Source organism: Onychomys torridus, chromosome 8, assembly GCF_903995425.1.
Source record: "Onychomys torridus chromosome 8, mOncTor1.1, whole genome shotgun sequence".
NCBI lineage: Eukaryota > Metazoa > Chordata > Mammalia > Rodentia > Cricetidae > Onychomys > Onychomys torridus.
The window spans coordinates 82,121,237-82,149,056 of record NC_050450.1 but is presented as its reverse complement, the minus strand read 5'-3'; the positions used below and the strand labels follow the sequence as shown (position 1 = coordinate 82,149,056).

The window sequence follows — 27,820 nt, the reverse complement described above, 5'->3', positions numbered from 1 at the left end:
CCCGCGCCCCGATTGGCCCACTTCCCCACGTACCCTCCTCTCTCCCCTCCAGCGTGGGACCCTCTGCAGGCTCCGTACTCTAAGGACCGTACCAAAACCAGAAGGCGATGAGGTAATGAGGGCTCGCGGCCAGGCGCGGGGCCCAGAGTCAGCGGGGAGAGGGGTTTCTTTCAGCCGCTTTCATTTGTACTCTGGCCTTCTGGAGTCCCTTCCAATAGGTTGCCTCGGACAAGTTGGGCTGGGGAAATTTTCCACTCCAGTCACGCCGCTTCCCCCTACACCCGGAAGATTGGCCTTCCCAGAGGAACTCCCACACGGGGCGGGGCTGCCGAGCTGAGTGGGAGTGACGTAGCGCGTGAGTGCCGGTCACGTGGCCCGAGGCGGCGCAGGCTCCTTCCGGCTCCCCAGGGCTGGGCTGCGGCGCCGAGCGAGGCGCCCCGGCACATGCGCAGTGGTGCTCCACGTGAACGCCTGCGTTTCTCCTCGGACCTGAGGATGCCGCCGGAACGCCGGAGCCGGACGAAACCGGAGCGGAGAGCCGGCGCGATGCGGGGGAGGAGAGCCAGACCCGGGAGCGGCGGCACGCCCCGAAAGGCCGCCCGTTCATCCCAACGGACACCGCAGGCCGGGCAGAGGGCGGCCCCTAGCGCGGTCACTGCGGTGGCGGACGAGGAGGAGGAGAGCCGGCTTCGGCAGCGGAACCGCCGGACGCTCGAGGACGACAAGCCGGCCGCCGAGCGGTGCCTGGAGCAGCTGGTCTTCGGCGACGTCGAGGACGACGAGGAGGCGCTGCTGCGGCGGCTGCGGAGCTCGCGGGTGAGGGAGGCCTGCGCGCGGAGCGGGCACACGCTCCCGCCGCGCGCCGGGCGGGAGCGGGAGGCGAGGCCCCGGGGGCGGAGCCTGGGGGGACCTGCGGCGGCGAGCGCTCAGGTGGGAGGGACCGGCGACCGTGGGCGCCGAGGGGCTCCGCTGCGCTCTCCGCCTCCGGCGCCGGGCAGCGAGCTGGCGAGGGCGGGGACGCTGTCTTTTCTCCGCCCCACGGGGGCCGCAGCACTTCGCATCCAGCAGGCGCTCAACTGGTGGCTTGATTGGCAGGAAGGTTGCCTGCAAACCCGAGTCGGGCATCTTCGGGTTCGGATACCCTCTGGCTGGAACCACAGGGGTGGCCGTTTGGTCACTTGTCGCGATTCCATTTCGTGGATGGAACCAATACGTGGGCAGTAGGCGAAAAGCTGCATTTCAGTAATTTCTCAGTGTGATACAGTGTACTCGTCTCTAACGTTTTTTGGAGGCTTCCTCTTCGTAGCAATTGCAAATCCTTCGTGATTGATAAATTTGGCGCTGTCGTTACTTTTTGTTTTATACCTGGCCCCTCATCTAATGTAGAGTCTCCCAGGTGTTGGATTAAGCACTCGAGGGGAGACACAGCAATGGAGAAAGCAAACAAAAACCCTGCTCTCTTGGAACTTGTGTTAGTAGTGGTAGCAAAACAAGATAAGGGAGGCAACTAGTAGAGTTAAAGTATGTCGGTGGAGAGGGTGACAAAACGCCTCAATAAGAATGTCAGCATTTGCTGAATTAAGCTGACCTTTTGCGTGGTGCTTGAATGGAAGGATGTAGCAGTCTCCTTTGGGAGGTGGAGAACAGTTACTTTCCGAGCTGTGTGGCCGTTCTGTATCAGAAAGTAAGCCTGTGATGGGCTTTGATCTTACCTCAGTGGTGCTGGTAGATCCTGTGCTTGACTCCTTGGAGTGTGGGTTGGGGGAAAGCTCAGCCCATTGCAAGGGATTTTTTTTTTCTTTTTTCTTTTCTTTTTTTGTGGGCTAGGTTTAGGTTTGGTTGTGGTATAAAGTTTCAAGGAGGTTGAGACCAAGCACACAGAACAGAGATCCTTGTTATGATCCTTGTGGGATTTTAGATGGCTCTGGGTTCTGTCATAGTTGAAGTTTAGATGTTTGTTCTTTACCTGTCCACTTACCTTTTTTCCTGGTCCGATGTGGTCTTTTCCTTTCAGTGTGTTTGGCCCTCCTTGGCTGTTCATCCTGCCTCTTCTGCCCCGCCTCCTCCCCCACAGTGGTTCTGTTCTCCTTTCCTGCCTTCTTCAGCATGTGCTACGATGGTATTCCATCACGTTATTTCATCAGCAGATCAGGAAAGCAAAACATTCTACAAGCCATCTAAGTCTCAGGTGGGGGTATCTGCCACCTCCCCACAGGAGAATCGCAGTGGCTTGAAGATGCTGTGTCTCCATAGGGTCAACTACGTGAAAGCTCAGAAGACTCTGAAGTGGAAGATGAAGCAGAAGATAATCTTCCTCCTCAGAAGAAGCCAGTTTGGGTGGATGAAGATGATGAAGATGAGGAAATGTAAGTCACCCATTCCTCTCAGAATCCCTCTGGACAATTTAAAAGTTAGCCTGTAGTCACTGTCTTGGAACGTATATGAAGTATATGAAGAATCGAAGAGCATTTGGAAGTGTAGGAAAAGGGTGGTCCATAGTTCTGCATCTGTGAGAAAGGCGTTATTTCCTTGTCTCTGTGCGGGATAGACTGCTTAAGTAACCAGTGGAGTTGGATCTTAGCTTGCCTTCCTAACTGGATGGTTCCTGACTACCATGGACAAGTTTGGAATCCACCTCTTCATTTGTAAAATGAGTGTCGGAATAGTGACTGTAGCAGAAGGCCATTTGGATTATATGATGCATGTAGAATTTTTAGCATGGTGCCTGAAACTCAGGAAGGCTTCACATAAAGCTAGCGCACCGTATTATATGAGTGTATACTGCATACTCACTTTAATAGTTTGATGATAGGAAAATAACCCTATTTAAATTGTGTTGAGGGAAATTGATACTGGTTATACGTATTGTATGTGTTCTCTACTATCTTTGTTTATTAGAGATCTTAGTGGCTCAGATTTCTTACATACTAAGAATTTCAAACTTTTATCTATTGAACCCAGGGTCTTTCTTTCACCTTTCTTATGCACAGAGATTTTCAAGTTTTACATAGTCAGATCTTTGAATCTTTTGATTCATTGTTTTTACTTTTGTTTTTTAACAGTAAAATGCACTTTATTAGAAAGACTGTTGTTTGCCTATAAAATACAGGCAGTATTTGAGGGTTTTTTGTTTTTTTTTTTTTGTATATTTGACTTGCCTGGGCTATTTTAGATAGTGACCTGAAATGTGTCTAGATAGTTTAGGATATGTTTTCTTAAATGTTAGCTCTCCAGAGTGTAGGAGAGACTCAGGAGGAGGAATGGAGAACATGTGTGTGAAGCGCTCCACATCTTACATTCTTGAACTTCACTGTTTTAGTAGTTTATGTTTCTTCAGAATACTAAAGGCAGCAGCATTTTGTGATGGCCCTTTGCAGATCATTTAAAATATGCTTGTTCTGTACTTCACAGAGTTGACATGGTGAACAATCGGTTTCGGAAAGATATCATGAAAAATGCCAGCGAAAGTAAACTTTCTAAAGATAAGCTTCAAAAGAGACTTAAAGAAGAGTAAGTATCCTTTTTCCTGTGATTTACCAAGAGGTGTATAAACAGTCACTTGTTTCTCTTTGGAGCAGCTTTTTGGATAATCACATATACACCATGAAAAAGTAGGCATTACTTGCTTCGTGATTTTGTGCAAGTGTTTATGGCAGGGAGTACAACAAACAAAGGTAATTTGAAGTGGGGAAGGAAAAACCAACAGCTTCACATGCTACCATTTAAATAGAGTCAGTAATACGGTACCATGCTCATTCATTTGTATGTAAGTCAGCTCTGTCAAGACCTTTTTCCTCTGAGACAAGGCTCTCGTTGTAAACCTAGTCTGACCTTCAGACTCTGGGCTCTTCTGCCTCAGCCTACTGGGTACTGCAGTTACTGGTAAGCACCACAGTGCTTGCCTTTCACCAGACTATGAAAAACTACAAAAATGTAAGTACCCGTTTTACAATTGGATTCAATGAAAAAAATCCTTTTACCCTATTAGCTTTATTTGGGTATTTGAATTTTCAGGATCTGTGTGCAAGTAAGCTGTGGATAATGTGTCACTTACTACCTGAATTCCTCAGTGTGCACCTGTCACCATAAGATGAAGGAGATTTTCTTGCATGTTTATAGTGTCATATCTATGAAACTAGTAGCTAACCAGTCAGTTATTAAGTTCTCTGGACTAATAATCTAAGCCAGCATACTTTATTACTTTTTTTGATTTTACTACTTTTTTTATTTAAAAAATACACTATTGTATGTGAGAGATCAGCAGAGGACTTTCTGAAGTCAGTTCTATCCTTCCTCCATATGGATTCCAGGTATTAAACTTAGGCTTGGTGTTGAGTACTATTACTTCTGATAGCCAGCCCAAAGGATCCCCCTCACCCCCAGTCTCTATAGCTCAGGCTGATCTCAAACTCACTATATAGCTGTTGATGATCTTGAACTTTGATCCTTCTGTCTCCATTTTCCAAGTGATGGGATTATAGGTGTTTTGGCACGACACCTGTTCTTGTGTGGTGCTAGGGATTGAGCTCAAGGCCCTGTGTATATTAGGACTTTAATAATAAAAATCTAAATATAGCGTGCATTTGTTTGTTTATTTATTTAGCTTTTTGAGACAGGGTCTCTTTCTGTAGTTCTGGCTATCCTGGAGCTTGCTATGTAGACTAGGCTGGCCTCAAACTCCTATCTCAGCCTCTTAAGTGCTAGGATTAGTGTGTGCCACCGTCCCTGGCCTAGTTAGTGTTTTATAAAAGTTACTATGGTGATTGAAACTTAAGGGCTTGCTAGGTAAGCACTATACTGCTGTATTCCTGCCCCTTCTTCTTTATTCTGATAGGACTCTTCCTAAGTTGACCAAGATGGCACCTTGAATTCCCTGTCATGCTGGCAGGCTTCAAACGTAATACCCTCTTCCCTAGCCCATGCAAGCAGTTGGCATCGCAGGCCTGTACCACTGGGCCTGAATGAGACCCCGAGGAGGTTTTTGGGGCGGGGGGGGGGGGGGTTGAGACAGGTTTCTCTGTGTGGTTTTGGAGCCTGTCCTGGAACTCGCTCTGTAGCCCAGGCTGGCCTCGAACTCACAGAGATCCACCTGGCTCTGCCTCCTAAGTACTGGGATTAAAGGTGTACGTCCCTCCCCCACCCCCGGTCCTGAGGAGGTTTTGTATATTCTAAGTCATTTGTTTTCAGACTACTCCTCTTAGATGTGGTTTTCATGTATCTCTGTATTCTGGCATTAGTTTATAACCACAATTAACTACATAGTTCCAAAAATCTAGGGTGAACTGATAAGAACAAACAGGATAGCCATGTAATTAGATGTAAATTTAACAACAAATATAGATTGAGGTGCACTGTAGCCAGTGCTGATTTCAGTGGGCAGAGGTTCCTGAATTTCCAGTACAGAGAGTTTGGGACCATGCTGTGTGAGTAAAGACACTAATTTTGGAAGAGATTCAGTGTATACTCTAAAGGGTGCCAAGATCTATATAGAATCTGAACATTCAGTAGTGTTACCACAACATTTTTGTTTTTCCTCTCAGATTCCAGCATGCCATGGGAGGAGTACCTGATTGGGCAGAGGCTGGGAGCAGGCGGAGAAACTCTTCAGAGGGTGAGTGTTGGTGTCTGTGAGCTAGTAAGTCCCTTTCTTTTTGTTTCTATTGAAGTTTTCCCAAGCTTTTTAAAATGAAGTCCTGTTTTTGATAGTATAGGCTTATTCAATACAGGTTGAATATCCCTAGACTGATACTTGAAATGTTTTAGAATCTGAAACTTCTGGAGCACTGGCTTTTTGAAACCAGGAGTGGGAAATTTACACGGTGAAACTGTTTCATGCACAGAGTTACCAGAAGTATCATTACAGTCACCTTCAGGCAACATGTAAAACGTATAAAAGAAATGAGCTTCATGTTTAGCTTTGGGTCATTCCTGAGTTACCTTATCATGTACATGCAGGTACTCCAAGTCTGTGCTCCAGAGCACCTCTGACCTAAGCATTTCAGATGAGGGATAGTCAACCTATACCATATTACTTACTGTAAGGAAAATTACAGGACTGTGTTGTTTTATGACACAGGACTAAGGAAAAATGAGTAATACTTCATTCAGTGCCTCTTCTGAAGACACCTCTAACTAATCTAGCTGTCTATCCAGAAGTGGGGTGTCTGTCAGTGGAGCCCAGATGATAATGTAAAAAACTGCAAGTTTTAAGACTAGCTTGTATTATTAAATATTTCCTAGTTTAGACCCTCCGAGTTTAGATACTATAAGTACAGATAGCTTCGTCAAGATTTGATTTGTGTGCATAGTTATAAAACTTAGAATTGACATTTAAAATCTGTGATGTAGCCTTGGGAAGCTCTTAACATCTTTTTATTGGTTTCACCTGGAAATGATACATGCTACTCAAACATGTTTTAGACAGGATTTTGTCAGGTAACTCTGAGTGAGCTATGTAGACCAAGCTGGCCTTGAACTTACAGTGATCTGCCTGCCTCTGCCTCTGGAGTGTTCAGGCCATCTGTATTTCTTTGGATCTGTTAGCTAATTTTGGGACACTGTTAAAAACATCCATTAGAAGCTAAATTTAATTACTATGTTTTTTTTTTTTTTCATCCGAGACAGGGTTTCTCTGTAGCTTTGTGCCTTTCCTGGAACTTGCTTTATGTAGACCAGGCTGGCTTCGAACTCATAGAGATCCACCTGGCTCTGCTGGGATTAAAGACGTGCGCCACCACCGCCCAGCTAATTACTATGTTTTTTTATTTCTAGAATTTCCATTTTTTTTTCTTTTTTTGGGGGCGGAGGCGGGGGGATGACACAGGACGGGATAGATTCTCATTTAGCTTATGCTGGCCCTGAACTCAGATGGCTTGTGGCAGCCAGTTCTCTCCATCATGTGGGGCCTGGGCATCAAACTGGTTGTTAGCTTTGGTGGAAAGTGCCTTTATCCACTTAGCCATCCTGTTATTCCTTACTGAGGTGCTTGTACACAGTTGGCTGGCACTGATCTTCCTTTTTCATGTGTGGTGTTAGGCTATGTCTCTATCTACCCTGTTGCCAATTTTGCTGTAATTATGAGTTGCTCTTTTTAAATGAAATGCTGACTTTATTTAAACTTGATCTCCTTTCTTAGTAACCATCTGTGTGTGATTTCTTCCCAGTTAAGATTTAATTTTAGCTATATATATATATAAAGTGCTGTGTCATCTTTTTGTCTTTCACTGTGTTTTGATTTTTACCATTTTTCAGCTCAAAAAGCAGTTGAGGTTGTAAAGCTAGGATGGGAGTTAGATTTGTAACTAGAGAAGTTTGGGTTAGGAAAGGGCCTTCTGATTGATTCTAAAGATGAGCCTGTGGGTTTATTTGACTTAGATGAAAGTGAAGAGGATGAAGATGATTTGTTGCAAAGGACTGGGAATTTCATATCCACATCCACTTCTCTTCCAAGAGGCATCTTGAAGGTGAGAGTTGTTGAAGTTGGACCTATCCAGTTACTGAAATCCATCCTGCTTCCTAAGTTGTGCAAGTATGGAAACTGCTTGTATGTTGGGCTAGGGTTTTTGTTGTCGTTTTGCTTTAACATTTGTTAGGTTTTTCTTTTCTTTTGCAGAGATGATGGAGCACTACTTAAGTACTTCTAGAATCCTATTGGTTTCTTTTCATTCCCATTGGCAGCAATCTCTTGCTGCTGCCATCTGTCAGCCTGCATCAGTGGTTAGGTGACTGTCTCTCCACATCTACCGTACCTCATCCTGTGAACTATTCTTAATATAGTAATACTAGAGGGAGCTTTTATTTTCTTACCTGTGTATGTCGGGATATGTGCATGGGAGTGCAGATACCAGTCCTGCCAGAGAAGGGCACTTGATCATTGGAGCTGGAGTTACAAGTGGCTCTGAGCTGTTTGATAGGAGTGCTAGATCTTGGATTTGAACTTGGATCCTCTGTAGGAATACTGTATACTCTTAACCACTGAGCCATTTCCCCAGCCCCTAGAGGGAGCTTTTAAAAATAGTTTCAGGTCATATCACTTTTACTTGCTTTTTAAACCCTCTGTGTATTTCTATCATGGTCTACAGTGTCCTTCATGGTCTTTTTTTTCCAGACAGGGTTTCTCCGTGTAGTTTTGGTGCCTGTCCTGGATCTCACTTTGTAGACTAGGCTGGCCTTGAACTCACAGAGATCTGCCTGCCTCTGCGTGCACCACCTCTGCCCAGCCCATGGTCTTTCTTATTATACCCACATCCTTAGCTTCATCTCAGTCCTCCTTTATCTCAGGCCCATACAGGCCTTTGTGTTTCTTAAGCATACTGGGTTCTTTCCTTTGAACCCTGTCCTTGCTTGCTTCTGTCTGTGTCTTCCTTAGGCACTGCTAGTGGCCAACTGTTCAGTTCTGCATTATAAGCAATGTTTTTCTTCTTTCTTTAAGACAGTGGTTCTCAACCTTCCTAATGCTGCAACCCTTTAATTCAGTACCTTGTGTTGTGGTGATACCCCACCAAACTTAAAATTATCTTGCTACTTCATAACTGTAATTTTGCTACTGAATTGTAATGAATATCTGATATGTAGGATATATGGTATGTAACCCCTGTGAAAGGGTTGTTTGCCACAAAGGGGCCATGACTCACAAGTTGAGAACTTCTACTGTACGCGATGTTAACCCAGTTGACTTGATAAAATTCCAGCTTTGTATTTCCACAGATGAAGAACTGCCGGCCTGCCAATGCTGAACGGCCTACCACTGCTCGGCTCTCATCAGTGCAGTTCCATCCTGGTGCACAGGTGGTGATGGTCTCTGGGGTAGATAATGCTATCTCACTATTTCAGGTATGAATTTCTAAATGAAGTCCTGTAGTGAAAAGTGTTCACTACCAGAACACAGGCTCTGTGGAAATAACCAAAGAAAACATTTGTACTTTCTTACAGGTTGATGGCAAAACAAACCCTAAAATCCAGAGCATCTATTTGGAAAAGTTTCCAATCTTTAAGGCTTGTTTCAGTGCTAATGGAGAGGAGCTTTTAGCCACAAGTATGCATAGCAAGGTTCTTTATGTCTATGATATGCTAGCTGGCAAGTTAATTCCTGTACATCAAGTGAGAGGTAAGACTTCTGTTGTACACAGAGTCGATCATCCTTATCTTACAACTTCTCTCAACCTGAATTTACCAGTATTTATAACTACTCTTTTTAATCCCAGATATATGTGTGTGCACAGTCTTACTGTGTATCCCTGATTGCCCTCAGATTCACAGATTCACCTGCCTCTGCGTCCCAAATCCTGGGATTAAAGCATATACCATCACACCCAGCTCTCCACAGTACTTATTCTTTTTTTTTCTTTTTAAATTTTTTTTAAATGATTTATTTGTTTTTATTTTATATGCATTGGTGTTTTGTCTGCCCACATGTCTGTCTGAGGGTGTCAGATCCCCTGGAACTGGAACTACAGACAGTTGTAAACTGCTATGTGGGTGCTGGGAATTGAACCCAGGTCCTCTGGAAGAACAAACAGTGCTCTTAACTGCTGAGCCTTCTCTCCAGCCCCTCTTCACAGTATTCTTAAAAGTAAGAGTTTGTTCAGTTAATAGTATTTGACAGTTGTCTTGTGTTGAGGAAGTATGCTTGAATGAAGCTAGTGAACTGACTCTTTAGTTAAGCGCTTAGAATAGGTTCATAATTTATAAGTATGCATTTCCTCTAGACCACAGATGCTATTGCTTGGCTTTATTTGTCCTTGTTAATTGATTTTTCTTTCTTCTTAGTTGTATTTATTTTTTTTGTGTTGGGGGCTTTGGGTGTTGTGTTGTGCTTGTAGGCTAGGATTTTACCACTGGGCTAAACCCTAGCCCCTGATACTTTATTTAAAAAGTTTTTTTTTTTTTTAAAGATTTTTTATTTAATACATATGTGAGTTTTGCCTGCATATATGTATTGCACTATGTACCTACCTGGTACCAGCAGAGGTCAAAAGATGTTGACTCCTGGAATTAGAGTGATAGAGATGGTTATGCTCCTCTACTAGGTGCTGGGAACTGAACTTGGGTCTTCTGCAAGAACAAGTGCTCTTAACTGCTGAACTACCACTGTAGCCCCTCCCCTTTATTTAAAATTAATTCCTTCCTTCTTTTCTTTCTTTATGTGTATAGACAACACATGTATAGCCTGGTAGCTGCAGATGTTAGAAGAGGGTGTCTGATTCCCTGGAACTGGAGTTACAGATGGTTGTGAGCTACCATGTGGGTGCTAGGAATTGAACTTGGGTCCTTTGGAAGATCAGCTAGTACTCTTAGTTGGTGAGCCATCACTTCTTTAGCCCCCTCATACTTGGTTTTAATGGTAGCAGGTAAGGTGGTAGAAAGAATATTAGCTAGGGATGTAGAAGACCTGGCTTCTACTTCCTTGGATAACTTGTTTCACTGCTCTGATAGTTGGGCATTGTATACTTAATTCTAATGTTGTTTATTTTAAATGTTGGTTTATATTTGATATAAAGCACTTTTGAGAAGTACTTATGTAATGCATTTTAAAGAACAACCTAGGTAAAACCAAAACCCGCTATTTTCATCAGGTGATATATTTACCTACCCTCTTACCCATTTTTTCTCTGTATTGTCCTGCTTATGCTACCTGAAAATACAGGTGACACCTTCATGATTCCTTTGGGAAACGAAAGCCACTATAATGATGAGGTGGACCAGCCCTCACATTTACTTACCTCAGGACCTCTTGAGGAATGAGGGATAAGAGACTTAGTTAGAAATAGAGGGAGAGAGAAAACACAGGATAGACTTGGATGGGCCTGGGTCCTTATCCACCGGCCCAGAACTTTATTCCAAAGGTCTGTTTATAACAATACCAAGGGGTGGAGTAAAAGACTCCCCCTTGCTAGTTACAGTCACCTGGTACCCAAGCCCGTGGTCCAGTCAACCTCTTATACAATCCTGCTGGGTACAGCCACTAGGAAACCTACTGGGCTCCAACATAATGATGTTGGCTGGCTTAACATACTTGGGCCAAGGTGTTGGCACAGGCCGTGCATGGTTCACTGGCAGTCCTCCTGTTGCACTTGTGTGGCTGTATTCCTGTTAGTGGGTGACAGTGACGAAGACCAAACTAAAGAGGCATTTATGTTTATCTTCAGTGTTTCTAGTCAGTTCTTTCCTGTTTCCTGATGCCTGGAACTGTTTTAAACAGAAAACTTAACTTTGATGGCTCCTGTATTTGCAATTCCTCATACCCACAGCTCAAAACCTTCTGTAAGCCGAGTTCCAAGGGATCCAGCTCCCTTTTCTGGCCTCTAAGGGTGCTGCACACACATGGTGCATAGACATACACGTAGGCAGAACTCCCATACACATTTAAAAACAATTGAAAAACAAAGCAGGCCCTATGGGATTGCTTAGCAGGTAAAAGTGCTGCTTGCTGCTCAAGTTTGATGGCCTGAGTCCTGTCTTTATGACTCAGGATAGAAGAAGAAAGCAAAAGAAAACAAAACTATACCTTACGTGAGAAATTTATTTGCTGTGCTGAGGATTTAACCCAGGGCCTTGATCCTGCCAGGCAGGTACTTTACCACTGAGCTATATCCCTAGCCCTATGAAAATATTAACTCAGTAAACTCAGAAATTTAGGATATTTCATTAAGGTGGGAAATTTATGACGAGGCTATGTAAGCTTTTGTATGCAAACTCTTGTCATAAATGCTTGTTGAAAAATGAAAACAGAATTGATTCAGATTTTATGTTCCATTAACCTATCAGGGCTTTTAACTTAAGCAGTTAGAGGTAGTCTGAAGGAGCCTCACCAAGCACTTCCTTGTAGAATAAAGGCTTTTTACCACATTTAAAAAAAAAGTCCTTCTGGTCTGTCTCATCAGTAGTTGTACTTGAGCAGCTTGAATTGAAAAAAAAATATATTTTTTTTGATTAGGCAGCATGTTTGCATGATATAGAATGCCAGCAGATAGCTGGGTGTGGTGGTACATGCCTGTAATCCCTGCACTTGAGGCAGTAGGATCATATCAGAGTCATCCTTGGCTACATAGTGAGTTAAAGGCTGTCTTGGATTTGAAAACACACTGTCGTGTCCGGCCTTTTCCCCCCTTCCCCCCAGTATGTACAAATGAACGATAATGGGCAATCTGTTCTCCTTCTCCCCGGTCACCTCCTTTCCTTCCCTTTAGTTAGCCATTTGTACCATTTTTATGTGTCCTTTCTATAGATCACTTTATAATGAGTAACTCGGCTCTTAGCATCCTGATAGGGTCAATGTGAAAGGATATGTCCCTTTTTAAATGGGTGAACAGACTCTCAATTACATGTATGCATGCCATCATGAGAACCTAATCAATTCTTAAATGCACTTGCAAGTTAGGAGTTTATGCTTTTAAAGTACAAAATTAAAGATTATTTTCCCATTCATCATAGATGGCAACCAGATAGTTTGGACATCTCTATTGGCAGTGGGTTTCCTTTCCGTTAATGATCTGTGCAACAGCAAACTAAATAGTCCTTTTGGTTAGAGTATCACTGCTTACATTTGGCAAATGAGTTGATTTGTTTACTGTTTGGAGAGCTGACCTGTTAAATGTTAACCAAGATGAAGTTGTAACCATTTTGAAATGACCATTTGGGTTCTTTCTTTCTTTCTTTTTTGTTTGTTTGTTTGTTTTTGTTTGTTTTCCCGAGACAGGATTTCTCTGTAGCTTTGGAGGCTGTCCTGGAACTCCCTTCGTAGACCAGGCTGGCCTCGAACTCACAGAGATCCACCTGCCTCTGCCTCCTGAGTGCTGGGATTACAGGCGTGCGCCACCACCGCCCAGCTTTGGGTTCTTTTTGATGTTACATGCAATCAGAATTATTTAAAGCTTGGATTTTGCTTAATTTGTAGCTTGTAAACATTTTAAAAGGTAAGGGAACTTAGTAAAGGGTACTTTTTTTTTTGTTTTGTTTTTTTGTTTTTTAGAAAAGGATTCTTCATGTAGTTTTGGTGCCTATCCTGGATCTCGCTTTGTAGACCAGGCTGGCTTTGAACTCAAAGAGATCTGCCTGGCTATGCCTCCCAAGTGCTGGGATTAAAGGTGTGTGTCACCACCGCCCCCAGTTGAGGGTAAACTTCTTAAAATCTATTGTTTTATCTCCTTTCTTAGGTTTGAAAGAGAAAATAGTGAAGCGTTTTGAAGTCTCCCCAGATGGATCCTTCTTGCTCATAAGTGGCATTGCTGGGTTTTCTCATTTGCTGTCAATGAAGGTGAAACATTTAGTTGCTTCTTAATTCTTCCATTAGATATTAAGGCTAGAGTTAAGGACAGTCTTGAACTCAGTGTGTTCTTTTTTTGTTTTTTGAGATGAGGTTTTGCTATATAGCCCTGGCTGGCCTCCAACTAATAGAGATCCACTTATCTATGCCTCCAGAGTAATAGGATCAAAGGCTTGCACCCAATATATTCTTAAATCTATACCTCAAGTAGAACTTTGGGAGTTGTGGGCAGTTGAGAGAAAACTTTTGACAATGAGAAAAATAGAGTCAGGGCTGGAGAGATGGCTCGTGGTTAAGAGCACTGGGTGCTCTTCCAGAGCACCTGGGTTCTGTTCCCCGTACCCACATGTTGATTTGCAACCATCTATAACTAATTCCAGAGGGTTTGTTACCCTCTTCTGGCTTCTAGGGCAACAGGCACAAATGTGCACAGACATCCATGCAGACAAAACAGCTGTACACATAAAATTAATAAACAAAGTTAGAGTCAAATACTTTCTGGAAGAAAGATAACAGCCTTCTAACACCTAGTAAATAATTAATTAATTACTCTTAGACCAAAGAACTGATTGGTAGCATGAAGATTAATGGAAGAATTGCAGCATCCACATTCTCTTCCGATAGTAAGAGGATATATACTTCTTCTGGTAAGTTTGGATGTGTTTATGTTTTAAATTTTATAAAAAAATAAACAAACTCTGCTTGGTTTTCTACTTACTGTTTTAGTAAGAAAATCAAATATATTTAGTACTTATTTTCTCTCATTTGCTGGGTAAGTTAAAAATGAATAACAGTGAGGGGTTAACCATCTGATACACAGTGTTAACATGCTTGCTGTGTTACCTTTACTCCAATGTGGGTCAGTTTTCAAGGAGATGGTTAAAACGAGGTTTGCTGAATTCTTTTTGGGAGCATAAGGTTGTATGTGGAAGGGCAAACCTTGGAACAGTATCTACAGAAAAGGAAGGGATGAGAGGGAGTGAGGAGCCATTTTTGAGGTAAATGAACTAATATTATAAGTATAATAGAAAAAAAATAAGTATCATAGGCTGGGAAGGTGCTGTAGGAACAAGAAAAAGAATTGATCAATTTTGGGAATTAGATGGCTATTTCTATCATAGAAATATTTGTCATTTCTTGTATGTAATATCTTTTATCTTGCCCACAGTAATTCTCCAGATTAATATGTGCTCATTGCTTACCTTTAATGTTTATAATTTGTAAATGACTTGAAACAAACAGTATATGACTTCTTAGTTAAATTATAAATGTTTTGTGGTGTGGATCAGTTCATTTATTTTCTCCACCATCTTTAAAAGTTGGCTTATCTACACTGTGTAGCCTTATATACTAGATACTCTAATGCTTGTTGGTTTTTTTCTTCTGCTTTTTATATATTAGCTCTAATAATTTAGTGGAATATAGCACTTTTTACTTGGGAGATCAACTCAAATGTGTGACTTTTTTTGTTTGTTTTTTCACTTTAAATCTAAGGATACTTTTTTTTTTTTTGAATGACCAATGAACTTTTGTCTATGTTTGAAATGTTTTTAGTTTTTTGGAAATAGGGTTGAGTTCCTTGTGCTGTTAAGAGTGATTAAAAGTGGTCAGTCCACTTGCTGTTTAAAGCAAGATTAGCTGAACCCTTCTTTGGCTTTTACTTTCAGGGAATGGAGAAGTTTATGTGTGGGATGTGAATTCGAGGAAGTGTGTTAACAGATTTCTTGATGAAGGCAGTTTATATGGATTAAGCATTGCTACGTCAAAGAATGGACAGTATGTGGCTTGTGGGTGAGTAAAGGGAATCACATTGTGCTAATGAGAAAATGGTTTGCAATTAAATACAACTTAGAATTAAGAAGTCAATAAACTCAGCCGAGCCTTTTCTGTAAAATGGTCTTATGTATCATTTATTAATAATAGCAGTTTGCTTTCTAGCAAAGAAGAAACTAGACTACCTTAAATCATTGTATATTTTCCTGAGTTTAGAATACTCATTTGATCATGGCAAGGTTTCTATCTTAGTGTATTTAGCTTCTTGCCATTGATGAGGAGGTACAGTAATTCAACTTTGGATTAAATCTCTAAAGTCCTTTTAAATGCAGTATAAGTCAAAAACATATTCTTTGGAAATATCATTTGTTAGTATGGTAGCTGTCTTAGCCACTGTTCATTTCCCGTGAAGAGACAGACACCATGACCACAGCAACTTTTATAAAAAGAAAGCATTAAATTGGGGCTTGCTTATCATTTCAGAAATTTAGTCTATTATTATCAAGCCAGGGAGCATGGTGGCATGCAGGCAAACATGGTGCTGGAGAAGAAGCTGAGAGTTCTACATCTGGATCCATAGGCAGCAACAGGAAGGGAGACCCATTGGGCCAGGCTTGGGCATTTGAAACCAAAAAGCCCACCCCTCCACACACTTCCTTCAACAAGGCCACACCTTCTAATCCTTCTCAAGTAATGCCACTTCGTGATGACTAAGCATTCAAATATATGAACCTGTGGGGGTCATTCTTATTTAAACTATCACCGTAGGCACTTAAGATTTTATAGAACATGTTATTGGGTTATTAGTGGAAAAAGTGGTTTATACTTGGGAAAAGATGACTTTATCTCCCTATCTGATCTTAAATATGTAGGTGGAAGGAGGGAATTGCAAAATTAGTGGTGGTTCTAACCTAACTTACAAAATCTTGTTAGCATCCATAATTTTGGTAGTCTGACCTTAGACCAAACACAATTGAGCTGTAAAGAAATTATAGTTAGGTATTCTCTGAGTGGGAAGTTAAGGGATCTAGGTGTCTAGATATGCAGCATACTTCTTCAACATTAAAATTGGGCAACTGCTTGTGAATATCCCCAGCAGGTTTGGGGCCTGGGAAAGCCAACAGAACTGAGCTGGAGAGCTGGAGACAACTGGTATTCCTTAGGTGGTAGGATACTGACAGACAGCTCTCAGTGTGATTGCCTTTCCTTTGTTGCTAGTCAGCACATGCTGTAGCTGTAGAGAGATGCATCTCAGCACTAGATAAGCTTTGCCAGAGTAATATGCAGTTCACAACAGTTCCCGATTAGCAGGACTGAGAAGAAAGTGCTTGTTAAGAGTGATTTTAAGTAGAACTGCTCTCCTGTGTCGGGCAAGGTTGAGTGTACAAAAATGAACTTGTTTCAAATTTGTGAAGTCAGTGCAGTTAGTATTTTTGTGGTCCTTGCCTTCTCTTTTCACTCTGTATTAGTCCAGTTTGAAGGGTTTGAGCAAAACAATCTAATACTAGAAATTGAAACTCATTTTAATTGCTCTTCAGTGTAATTGAATTCTCATGTTGTTGGCTAGAGATCATTTTTATGTTATTGTTAAGTCTGTAAAGAAAAGCTTTAACCCTTGTTAGAATTCCTGATATCATCTGATAGGTGGGTGGTGCTGTAGACTCAGGGTAGAGCATGGAGAAGCTGGAATCCTCTCTGGTCTTTGCTCCTGACACTTGATTCCTTTGATCTCAGAACTCCTATTACTATCTGTCAACTCGATTTAGTTCTTAAGTGCATGCTTTCTATTTACAACTTTGCTGTGACAGAATAGCTAAGAATACTTTTGTAAAGAGAGTTCTTTTACTTTACATTGTCATTTGAATAGCTTTGGAGACTGGCGTGGTATGGTACATGCCTGTAATCTGAGCATTTGTGAGGTAGAAGCAAGCGGATCTAAATGGTTTTTTGTTGTTGTTTTCGGTTTTTCAAGACAGGTTTTCTCTGTAGCCCTGGCTGTCCTGGAACTCGCTCTGTAGACCAGGCTGGCCTCAAACTCACTGAGATCCACCTGCCTCTGCCTTCTAAGGTCTGAGAGTACAGGGTGATTTGAGATAGATTTTCTGATATCCCAGGTTAGCCTCATACTTGCTAGCTGAGGCTGGCTTTGAATTCTTGATCCTCTTGCCTCCACCTCCCGAGTGCTGGTATTGTAGGTGTATATCATCATGTTTCACTTGTTTCATGTTCTCTAATCAGTTTTCTGTCAGGTGACTAGAGATTTGTTGACTTTAGTCATGAGTAGCTTATAATAAATACAAAGGTTGTTTGGAGGGGGACAGTTGGTGTTTGTAGGAGTAAGATGAGTGAGATTCTAGAAGTAGATTGGAATCAGCCTTGGGGACAGTAGAGAAAGGTGTCTGAAGGAACTGGTAGAAATCAGTCTTTGGTATTTGTGCTTAACTTACTTGTTTGAGGGTCTGTATGACATATGTAGCTAGAGTTGGTCTGGTTATGTCTTAACTTTTTTAAAGAGACAGGTTCTTGCTTTCTCATACAGGCTGGCTTCAAGCTTGAGAGCCTCCTGTCTCATGCTCTTGAGATTTGGGATAGAAGTATGCTCCCACAGTTGACTTTTTGGGGTCCCTTTGTTTGCTCAGGCTGGCCTCAGGCTCATGTTATCTTCCTATCCTGGGTAGCTGAGACTACAGGCATGCACTATTATGTTCTTTTTAAAATTCTTGTCACACACTTCTAGCATCTGATTTGGCTTGATACTGGTACTGTGACAGGAGCCATGTGACTTCTTTGGGGAACAATGTCTGAGAATAGCATGACTGGCTCTCCTTGTGGCAAGGTCCTGAAGACCCTGACCCACTTGACAAAAACCTGTGGACAGCTGACTGCATAATTCTGGGCATGACCCCAGGAGTATACGTGCTACCTGCTCTCCTTGCTTTTACTATGCTAGCCATACTGCTGGCCTGAATGAGTCACAATAGGTTATGAAGTTTAATACTACGTATTTGCATAACTGTCCTGGAAAGAATGATTTTAACCACTAATCTTTGAGAAATGTTAATAAACAGATGATATCAGGATTTAATGGGAACAGTCTAGGAACAGGGAATTAAGCAGAATCATAAAAACCTACAGTTTCCTCATTTCTAATAACTATGCCAATACCTTAAGTTAAGAGAGATGGACATAAGGACAAGGGATGAACAGTGTCAACTATTAAGAGTAAGTTTCCAGTTTTATGTTGCCTAAAGGATAAATGGAAAAACTTGGTATATCCCCAGAGGAGATAGAGTAGCACAGAATGTAGAATGTATTGATCCAGCTTTGGCTGGTGAGTTGACTGTGAGAACCAAGACTCTACCAGATGTAAATATTAACCATTAGAGACAAACCTGTCTCACCTTGCATAATGCTGTAACTGCATATGCTGCCAACTGGGCACACTGTTCTACCTGTTAGTGTGCCTACTTAGAAAAGCTCCTTTGTAGCTTGCAAGGCTGCTTATGCTTCTAACAGGAGAGAGAGAGATCAAAAAGGTAATGGCCACTGGTGAAAAAGCTGGGAGACAGAAGGGGAAAGAAGCAAGGAACAAACTGGTACTTACTATAATCATTTTTAGAAAATAAGGAATTAAAACTTTCATGCAAACCACTGAAACTGTATAAATAAAAACAGCCTAGGCTATCTGGGGCCACTTGTTTGAACAATAGGTATAGCAGGAATCTTAAAGAGTCTTGTTAATAAATTCAAACCTGGACCAGGTATTGAGGTGATGCTGGATGATCAGAGAAGCTGAACAAGCCACAGCTTCCTCACGACAGTTCCTCAGCTGATCCTGTTTCCCCAGACTGGAAGCTTCTGTGTCCTCATCCCAATGGCTCTCAGCTGAACTGCTGCTCAAAAGCCTGAATGCTTAACCAGGCAAAAACTTAACTAACCTGGTTCCTGGTTTTTCACGCCTTATATACCATTCTGCTTTCTGACATCACTTCCTGGGATTAAAGGCTCACTTCCTGGGATTAAAGGTGTGAGTCACCATGCCTGGCTGTTTCCAGTGTGGCTTTAAACTCACAGAGATCTGGATGGATCTCTGCCTCCCAAGTGATAGGAATTAAAGGTGTGTATGCCATCATTTTCTGGCCTGTATGTCTATCTAGTGGCTGTTCTGTCCTCTGACCCCAGATAAGTTTATTAGAGTGCACAATATTTTGGGGAACACAATACCACCACAAATAGGTAGTCACAATCTCTTCTTGGTGCCAACTTCACACATCCATCCCTGGTCATTGAAGCTTCTAGCAAGGCTTCTAGCAGTACTAGTTGAGATTTTGTCTCATTCAGGTCATAAATACTTGGCTTTAGCATGACATTGTTGTATTCTGGACATTTTAGCATTTTGTTTGTTTTATATATACCTTTGTTTTAGTTTTGTGTCTTTGTTTAATTTTCTTGAGACAGAATCTCATGTATCCCAACCTGGCTTCCAACTTGCTGTGTAGCTGAGATGACTGACTTTGCACTCTTGTTCTCTCTGCTTGTATCTCCTCCTAAGTGCTGGGATTATAGACATGGGACACCATCTCTACTTTAGTTTTATGGTCGGTTGTTCTTTGCTGTAAGTCACTAGGGCCAGTTTAAGTTATCTGTGGATTATTTGTACTGTATTTAAGTAGTTTACTCTTTTGGGGGTGGAGGAGGAGTGAGATGGAGTCTTCCATGTAGCCCTGGTGTCATAGTTAGGGTTTCTATTGCTGTGAAGAGACACCATGATCATGGCAACTCTTACAAAGGAAAACGTTTAGTTGGGGCTAGTTTACAGTTTCAGAGGTTTAGTCCATTATCATCATGGCGGGACATGGCGGTGTGCAGGCAGACATGGTGCTGGAGAAGGAGTTGAGAATTCTACATCTTTACCTGCAGTCAGCAGAAGCAACTATATATGTGAGATTGAGTGTAGCTTGAGCAAAGGAGACCTCAAAGCCCACCCCCACAGTGAAACACTTCCTCCAACAAGACTACACCTCCTAATAGTGCCACCCTCTGTGGGCGAAGAATTCAAGCACGTGAGTCTATGGGGCCATTCCTATTCAGACCACCATACTTGGTTACCTTTGAACTTCTGTGTCAGCTTCTTGTGTATTCAGATTATAGGTATGCACTCCGCTTTCAGCTTTATGTGTCTCATTCTTGATGCACATCACATTAGAATGTCTGATCATTGAGACAAAAAACATGTATTTAAAGTTTTATTTTGTTTTGTGTTTCAGCTGTTGCTCACATTGTATTTTAGGCTGGCTTAAATTTTCCAAGTAGCAGCTGGGTGGTGGTGCATTCCTTTAATCCCAGCACCCAGGAGGCAGAGGCAGGTGGATTACTCTGAGTTCGAGGCCAGCCTGGTCTACAAGCAAGTTCTAGGACAGCCAGAGCTGTCAACCCCCTCCCCTCAAAAAATTAAGTAGCCCACTTTCTATCTGAGCCTACTGAATCAGGCATGAACTGTCCTGCCTGGCTTAAAGTACTCATCTGTGAATGATTCTTTCTGTTAGTGATAGACTTAACAGCAGGCCCTTAATTTACCTTTTAAGAGCATTGGATCTATTTCTTTGTTGGTAAACATAAATATAAACTCCAAGTGGATAACCATAAACCTTGACTATGAACTAACGAATATTCCTAGCAAAGCCAAATTAAGGTGTATGATTTTTACTGCCTTTGTTCTCTAGTTTCATAGTTCCCACAAATACATCAAAGAATAAAAAAAGAAGAGCTAGAAATGGCAGAAGGGAATGGTGGTGTTTACTGTAGAAAGAAAAGCAGCAGCTGTCGGCGGGCAGTGTCCAGGCCTGCTGGTGCTGGCTTTTACTCCCAGATAGAAACTCAGGCCAGCTTGGCAACATAGTGAGACCCTATACTAGGAGGGAAAGGGCAAAAGGGCTGGAGATAGACTTGCTTAGCATGTTTGTGAGGCCTCAGGTTCAATCCTAGTGCTACAAAACAACAAGAACGAAGTAGTGGTACTGGAAGTTAGGCAGTGAGCGCTGTGGGAGAGTGCTTGTCTCAGTTCCTTGGTTTGCCTTGCATCTCAAGCACCCGAGTAGTACCTGGCTTGGAGTGGACATTTGCTATGTTCTTTGATTTATCAGCAGAAAGTAAAGTGCAGATTCTGTGCTTTCTTGGGTTTGTAGGTAGACGTGCAGTTGAAAAGCTGGCAGGGTTAGGAGCACGGCCAGACTGAAGCTGCACTGACAGAATGGCTTTTGTCTTGCCTTGAGCTCTTCAGTCTCTGGGCTCTCTGCAGTTTGTTTCCCACAAATACCAGTTTGTGTTCATCTAGGTTGCAAAGACTTTGTTTTAAATCTGTTTTATTTCCTTTTCTTTTTGCAGTTCTAAGAGTGGAGTGGTAAACATATACAGTCAAGATTCTTGCCTCCAACAAACAAACCCAAAGCCAATAAAAGCTATAATGAACCTGGTCACTGGTGTCACTTCCTTGGCCTTCAATCCCACTACAGAAATCTTGGCAGTGGCTTCAAGAAAAATGAAAGAAGCTGTCAGATTGGTAATAACTCCTTTTACCTTTCCCCTTTATCTTGGTAATTTAAAATTTCATGTTGAAACAGTGAATGATAACAGGAAAGTAGTTTTGGATTATTTTAAAGAGTGATTTCTGGACTGTAGGTATGGTTTAGTTGGTAGAGTGCTTGCTTGGAATACATGAGACCCTGAGTTCAGTCTCTAGCACAAAACAAATCTGAGTAGGTGACACATGCCCATAATTAAGGTCATCCTTGGCTACACAGCGGGTTGAAAACTGGTCTGGTATTCATGAAAACTATCTTAAAAAGCCAAAAAACAGCAACAAAATGCTAAAAGGTTAAGTCATTTCAGTTCTGTTTTGCAGAAATTATTAGTTAGGAGCTTTTGGGTTTGGTTGTTGCATTTTTGTCCAGTAGCCACCAAATTTTGCAGTGTCTGTTTTATTGGAAATTCTGAGCTGTCCATTGTTAGCATTTCTTAAGTTATGGACCTCATTTTCAGAGATTTCTTCCAGCATATAAATTAAGGAACATAGTTAAAGAAAGCACTTCATTTATCTACGGTTTCTTTATTTTCTAAAAGCCTTGTAGCTTCAATGGAGTGAAGGCAGTTTTTAGAATTTGAAAGTAAGTTGACTTGACATAAGTCAAGGTGCTGCAGTTCAAATAGCTAGACAGGGATTATGAATACCTGTGTCAAGAATGCCTTAGGCCACCCTCGGTTTTGATGATTTAGTGGAATGATACAGGACCCAGTATTTGGCTATATTATGGCTAAGATTTATCACAGCCACAGGATACTAAGCAGAATCAGTCAAGGGAAGAGCTACACAGGTAAAGCATGGAGCAGCCTGGGATTCCCTTTCCATAGAGTTGCACAGGATACACAGTGAGCTGTGACTGCACACTAAGTGGTTACTACCTATGAGGCTCACTAGAGACTCAGTGCCCAGAGTTTTGGTTGAGGGTTCATGTGGACATCCTTTGCTTAGCATTTGCTGAGTTCTAGGTGCCCAGGAGTAAAGCCAGGTATTAAGCATAAATCACTTCATTTACACAACTGATTTGGGCTACCTGGCCCCAAGTGTACTATCCTAAGCATTCTTAGAAAGTAGTGCATTGTTGTGAGCCACCATGTGGATGCTGGGAATTGAACTCAGGACCTTTGGAAGAGCATTCGGTGCTCTTATTGTTTACTCAGACGTCATCTAAGGGTTGCTCTTACAAGTCTTCCTGAGATACTGGCCTCAGGACCACATTTACTCTTTTTGGTTCACCCTTAGAGTTCACTTTAAAAGTCACTCTCATTTCTAGAAGTTTCCTACTTGTCAGATCTAATTTCTTCATTTAACAGTTATGCTCTTAGACTCAGGTATACAGATTTTGTCCAACTTTGAGTAGCAATATTGAGTTACGCGACTGTTACGTGTACACAGGTGGTTTATGTGTTTTACAAAGGCTTATTTTTATTTTGCTCCCTCAACAAAAAGCTCTACATATATTTCATTGAGTATGAACTTAGATAATAGTGTGTGTCTTACAAAGATTTACAAACAACTTCCCAAAACAATTTTGTATTGATCACAGCCCTTCAGAGGATTTACAGTTAGTAAAGGGCAGAATTTGTAATTTCATATTTTATACTTTTTGTTTTGTTGAGGCAAGGTTGCCTGTAGCACAGGCTAGCCTTGAATTCCTGTTCCTCTTGCCCCCACCTCTCATATGCAGGGATTACAAGCATGCACTGCCATTGCCTTGCTTAGATTCTGTACTATTTGTTACACAGCTGTACAGGGCTTATTGATAGGGTGAAGGAGAGGCTAAGCTCCTGCCTCTGTTATGCAGGCATATCTATCCAGAGCCCATGGGCCCTATCTTTCCAGCTAGTACTCTTTTGTGCCTCATGTCTGTTGGATAGATTCTTTGTGCTGAGTTTATCCTTGGCTTCTCTCTGCTTGCAGTTTTAGGTTTGCCCTCTTGATCATATCTGAATTCTTTTTGTTTGTTTGTTTTGTTTTTTTGTGTAGACCTGGCTGTTCTGGAACTCAAATTTGTAGACCAGGCTGTTCTCGAACTCACAGAGATCCACCTGTCTCTGCTTGCCTCTACCTCCCAAGTGCCTGGGATTAAGGCCATGCACCACCTGCCTGGCTCATATATGAATTCTTAAAAAAAAATTATGTGTATGAGTCTTTTGCCTGCATGTATGTTCCATATGCGTGCCTGGTGTCTGTGAGGGTCAGAAGAGGGTATCTGTCCCTTGGAACTGGAGTTGTTGTAAGACACCATATTAGTGCTGGGAACTGAAACCGGGTTCTCTGCAAAAGCAGACAATACTTTTTACCGCTAAGCCAACTCTTCAGCCCCCCCTTGTATCTGAGTGTTATTGTTGTACTTCCTTACTTTGCCACCCCCCACTCCCACCCCACCCCATCCCTGCCCCAACAGGGTTTCTCTGTGTAGTTTTGGTGCCTATCCTGGATCTTGCTGTGTAGACAGGCTGGCCTTGAACTCACAGAGATCTACCTGGCTCTGCCTCCTGAGTGCTGGGATTAAAGGTGTGTACCACTGCTGCCTTCTGCTTATTTTCTTTGTAGATATTTGAGTGTAGTGTTTTGTCAGCCGTGTCCTCTACTCTTGATATTTTTCTTCTACTTGGTCAAATCTGTTGGTGATACTTTTCTGGGTTTTTTTTGTTGTTGTTTTCATTTTTTTTCTTTAGAGACATGATCTCACCAGTTTCCCTGGTTGGCCTGGAACTCATTGTACACCAGGCTGACTTCAAACTCAAGGAGATCTGCCTGCTTTTGTCTCCTTAGTATGCTGTGGTTAAGGGCATGCTCTGTAGTGCCTGGCTGGCTCTCTCATCGTCTTTCCTCAGTTTTGGTGTCTTGACTTCAGGAATACTGGAGGAGTTGTCTATCCTTCAGCCCGAGTCGTGCTGCTGTCCTTTTTCATGTTCATGCTTTTGTGTTGCTGTTTGTGCATCTGTGCGTTACGCAAAGCCTCTTCCAGTTTTATTTAGGGATTTTATTGACCAGCCTATTCTTAAGGACTTAGAATCTATGTGGTACCACTGAGAGAGGAGAAACTAAGCTGTTGTAATAGTTACACCAAAATGTAGAAATATGCTTAAAATACATTAAAGACCACTGACAGATCACTAGTGACCATCAAACAGAAAATGGAGAGTACTGTCAAGTTTAAAAAGAAAAAACAAAAAACAAAAATGTCCCAAGGATAAAAAATTTAAAGAAACAAAGCTAGAGATGACTTGGTGAGTACTGTCTTTGCCATGCAAATGTGAAGACCTGAATTCAAACCCCAGAGCTCATCCAGCCCTGGATGCAGGAGTGTCTGTGGGGAAAGAGACCGTCTCCAACAAGGTAGAAGGCAGTGACTGATGCTGACATCTGACCTCCATGCAGACTGCTCATACTCATTCATGTGAGCATGGGGACACAGACACCTACCTAGATTTAGTTATGGACTACTTGGCTGCATTTATGGAACAGTGCTTCCATGTATGCCACAGTCAATTGTTTTATATCAGGATAGAATGGAATGGAAATTGAAGAAAGATAGTTCCTAGTTTTTGTAATGTAATACTTTTTACACTTTCCTGTAGGTTCATCTTCCTTCCTGTACAGTATTTTCTAACTTTCCGGTTTTTAAAAAGAGTTCTGTTTCTCGTGTTCAAACCATGGACTTTTCTCCGAGAGGTGGATACTTTGCCTTGGGGAATGAGCAAGGCAAGGCCCTGTTATATAGGTAGGTATTGTTTATGTTTAAAAGTCGGATATATGATAAACTGCTTTTGAAAATGTGAAGAGAACAATATGTATTCCCAGTTCTACAGTTATATAAAGAATTTATTATTTCTTTAATTATAGCATGTTCAGCCTAACCCATCCTCATTATCTAACTGCATTTCTTTTTCTCCCATAAATGTGTCACTAGCAGAAAAATTCATCCAAGGAATAAAAACTTTGTGTGTGTGTGTTTTGTAGTTTGTATAATGATTATTATTTTTCCCCAGAAAGCTTTAATTTTTTTAGAATGCCAAATCAAGGAAAAGTAGCCACTTTAATAATACTGCCATTTCCTTGGTAGTTTGTTACTGACTTTTGCTGATTTGAAGTCACTATTTACTGCACTGGACTTAAATGAATTTTAAAAAACAATAGATGTTTCTTTCCTTGGAGCTCTATGCTAAAAATTAGGTGTGAGCCACAAAGATAGCAAAAAGTTATGTCAGCTAGCCATGTTTTTTTCTTTACCCAACATACTTGTCTTTAAAATAGGCACAAGTAAAATTTATATACATCTTTGCTAAAAGCTAGAGGTTGGCAAGTGGATGTTGAGGGAGAACTGGAACTTGCAGTGGGAGTCTGCTTTGCTGGGACAGTCCTGTCCCTCGTGGTGGTTGTGTGTGCTGCACAGAGCCTACGCTTCTGTGGGAATGCTCCAGGAAGGAGGAAAGGGATGGGAGCTGGCTTTGAAGATAGGAGTGAAATGAGAATATAGCAGATGTGTTAAACTGCTACCTACTTTAAATGGAAAATGAGTTACACCAGGATAAATTTGTCAGTCTCATCCAGATTAATTAGGGATCAGGCACATATTTTACTAACTAAAAAGAGTAGCTTTTTGAGAACTTTTTTAGTTTTTTTAAGAACTGAATGGTTCTTTAAGCCCCAGAAGCCATTATATTTTTCACGTTGTGCTCTAGAATGAAACTGGCTGTGCTAGTTATTTGGATTGACAACATTTTTAGTTAGTGTGGCTGATGAGGTATTTTGTCAGTCTTCTGGAGCCATCATAGCAGTTTGTGCATGTAGGGATCTTAATACATCTGCTTGTTGAGAATGACTGGAATCACCTCCCATCCCCTACCACCATCTTTCTGAGTGCGGCTCCATGATCACATTTAACTGCCTGTGGTAATTAAAAAGTTATCTTTTGTTTTTCAGGTTGCACCATTACTCAGACTTCTAAAGATGTTTTTCTTGAAGTAAGAAAATTCTCTTGAATACCATGAGTTTGGGGTTGTACCACTGATGTCATTTGGTAGAGGTACCATATTGACTTAGCTCTGCTTCTCTGCCCCAGGCCAGCTTTATATCCTCAGTTTAGGGGGGTTGGGTGCAAGTAGATCAGGAGCTGGCCAAATGACCTAAGCCTTCTTTGGAAATTACTAATCCCCAATCATAGTGGTCTGCCTCCTCTTCTGAGGGTCACATTTGTAAGATGAATTGCTAAACGGTCTTATTAATAAAAACCCAGAGCCAGATATTGGGGGGGGGAAGCTGAGAGATCAGGGAATAGGACAAGTCACAGTCAACCTCACCTCACCAACTCCTCAGCTTCCAAAGAGACCTACTTCCTGTATACCCACACCTATATGCCTTTCTGTCCCTGCCATCTCATTTCCTTTCTCCGCCCAGCTACATCACTTCTTGTCTGTCTGTACAAGACCTCTATGGTTAGTGCTGGGATTAAAGGCATGTGCCGCCAACCACTGCCTGACTTCTTGGTTTACTATAGTGGCTGGCTTTTTCCTCTGATCCTCAGATAAGCTTTATTGGGGGACACAATATCTCACCACACATATTTCTAATACTGCATTCAGTAATTGTCATCAAAACTGTGGTTACTGAGCATGTAACCCACAAAATAGAACAAGCTTCACAGAAGAATCAACAGAGCTACAGGTTGTGTGAACTTAAAATCTTTGACTTGGGTGATTATTAAGTGGCTTGTTCTACGGCATAGAGCTCAAGAATGACTGGATAATAGATTTTTGTTGAACAGTATTTAAAACAAATACTGTCCTGTATGGCTACATCTTGGACCTGACATAGGGGTGGTCCTGACTGAGCTTTGCAGTTAATCTTTTTACGCCAGCTAACTATCTGGCCTTCTTAGAATTATGAATGTCTAGGAGACTACAGATAAGATTTAATTAGAGAAAAAGTTTTTAAAGATAGAATTTTGAGCAGAAAAAGAATGCATTTCAGCTATCTTATCAAAAATACAATGGCAGTACATGTTGCTTGTGATGAGCAGTTAAAAATCAGCTGTATAATTTTTTTCTATTCTTTTTCAGATCCAATTGAACCCATCTCAATACATCTTCCCAGAAATTTCCAAGTGTGTGTGATAATATATGGATAATGACTTGTGGAATCTGTGCTTAAATTAGCAGCAATGTCTTAATAAATGTATAACTTTTGTTTAAAAAGTG

The 27,820-nt window shown here is 41.7% G+C and overlaps 2 protein-coding genes across 5 annotated transcripts in view; one reads left to right on the top strand and one right to left on the bottom strand.

The window, feature by feature from the left end:
* Positions 1-828, bottom strand: part of Mbtd1 (mbt domain containing 1) — a 64,458-nt gene extending 63,630 nt beyond the window's left edge. For 2 of the 4 annotated variants that reach the window (XM_036198377.1, XM_036198389.1), the window contains exon 1: positions 34-828. The gene's annotated coding sequence lies outside the window, so the exon portion shown is untranslated. The remainder of the gene's footprint in view (positions 1-33) is intronic. The other 2 variants (XM_036198393.1, XM_036198399.1) reach the window with 2 other exon arrangements.
* Positions 77-27,820, top strand: Utp18 (UTP18 small subunit processome component). Its single transcript, XM_036198401.1, has 14 exons — positions 77-816; positions 2,254-2,366; positions 3,412-3,510; positions 5,541-5,611; positions 7,375-7,463; positions 8,707-8,832; positions 8,932-9,106; positions 13,155-13,255; positions 13,821-13,911; positions 14,932-15,055; positions 21,422-21,596; positions 25,202-25,344; positions 26,547-26,587; positions 27,683-27,820. Exons 1-13 carry the CDS (start codon positions 445-447, stop codon positions 26,569-26,571), a joined length of 1,704 nt encoding a protein of 567 aa, XP_036054294.1. The 5' UTR covers positions 77-444; the 3' UTR covers positions 26,572-26,587; positions 27,683-27,820.

Bases quoted from the DNA above. Each gene is read 5' to 3' on its own strand.
- Utp18 (XM_036198401.1), top strand. From the start codon at position 445: ATGCGCAGTGGTGCTCCACGTGAACGCCTGCGTTTCTCCTCGGACCTG. The intron at 5,612-7,374 runs GTGAGTGTTGGT...TATTTGACTTAG, and splicing joins GCGGAGAAACTCTTCAGAGG to ATGAAAGTGAAGAGGATGAA. The intron at 13,256-13,820 runs GTGAAACATTTA...AATTACTCTTAG, and splicing joins CTCATTTGCTGTCAATGAAG to ACCAAAGAACTGATTGGTAG.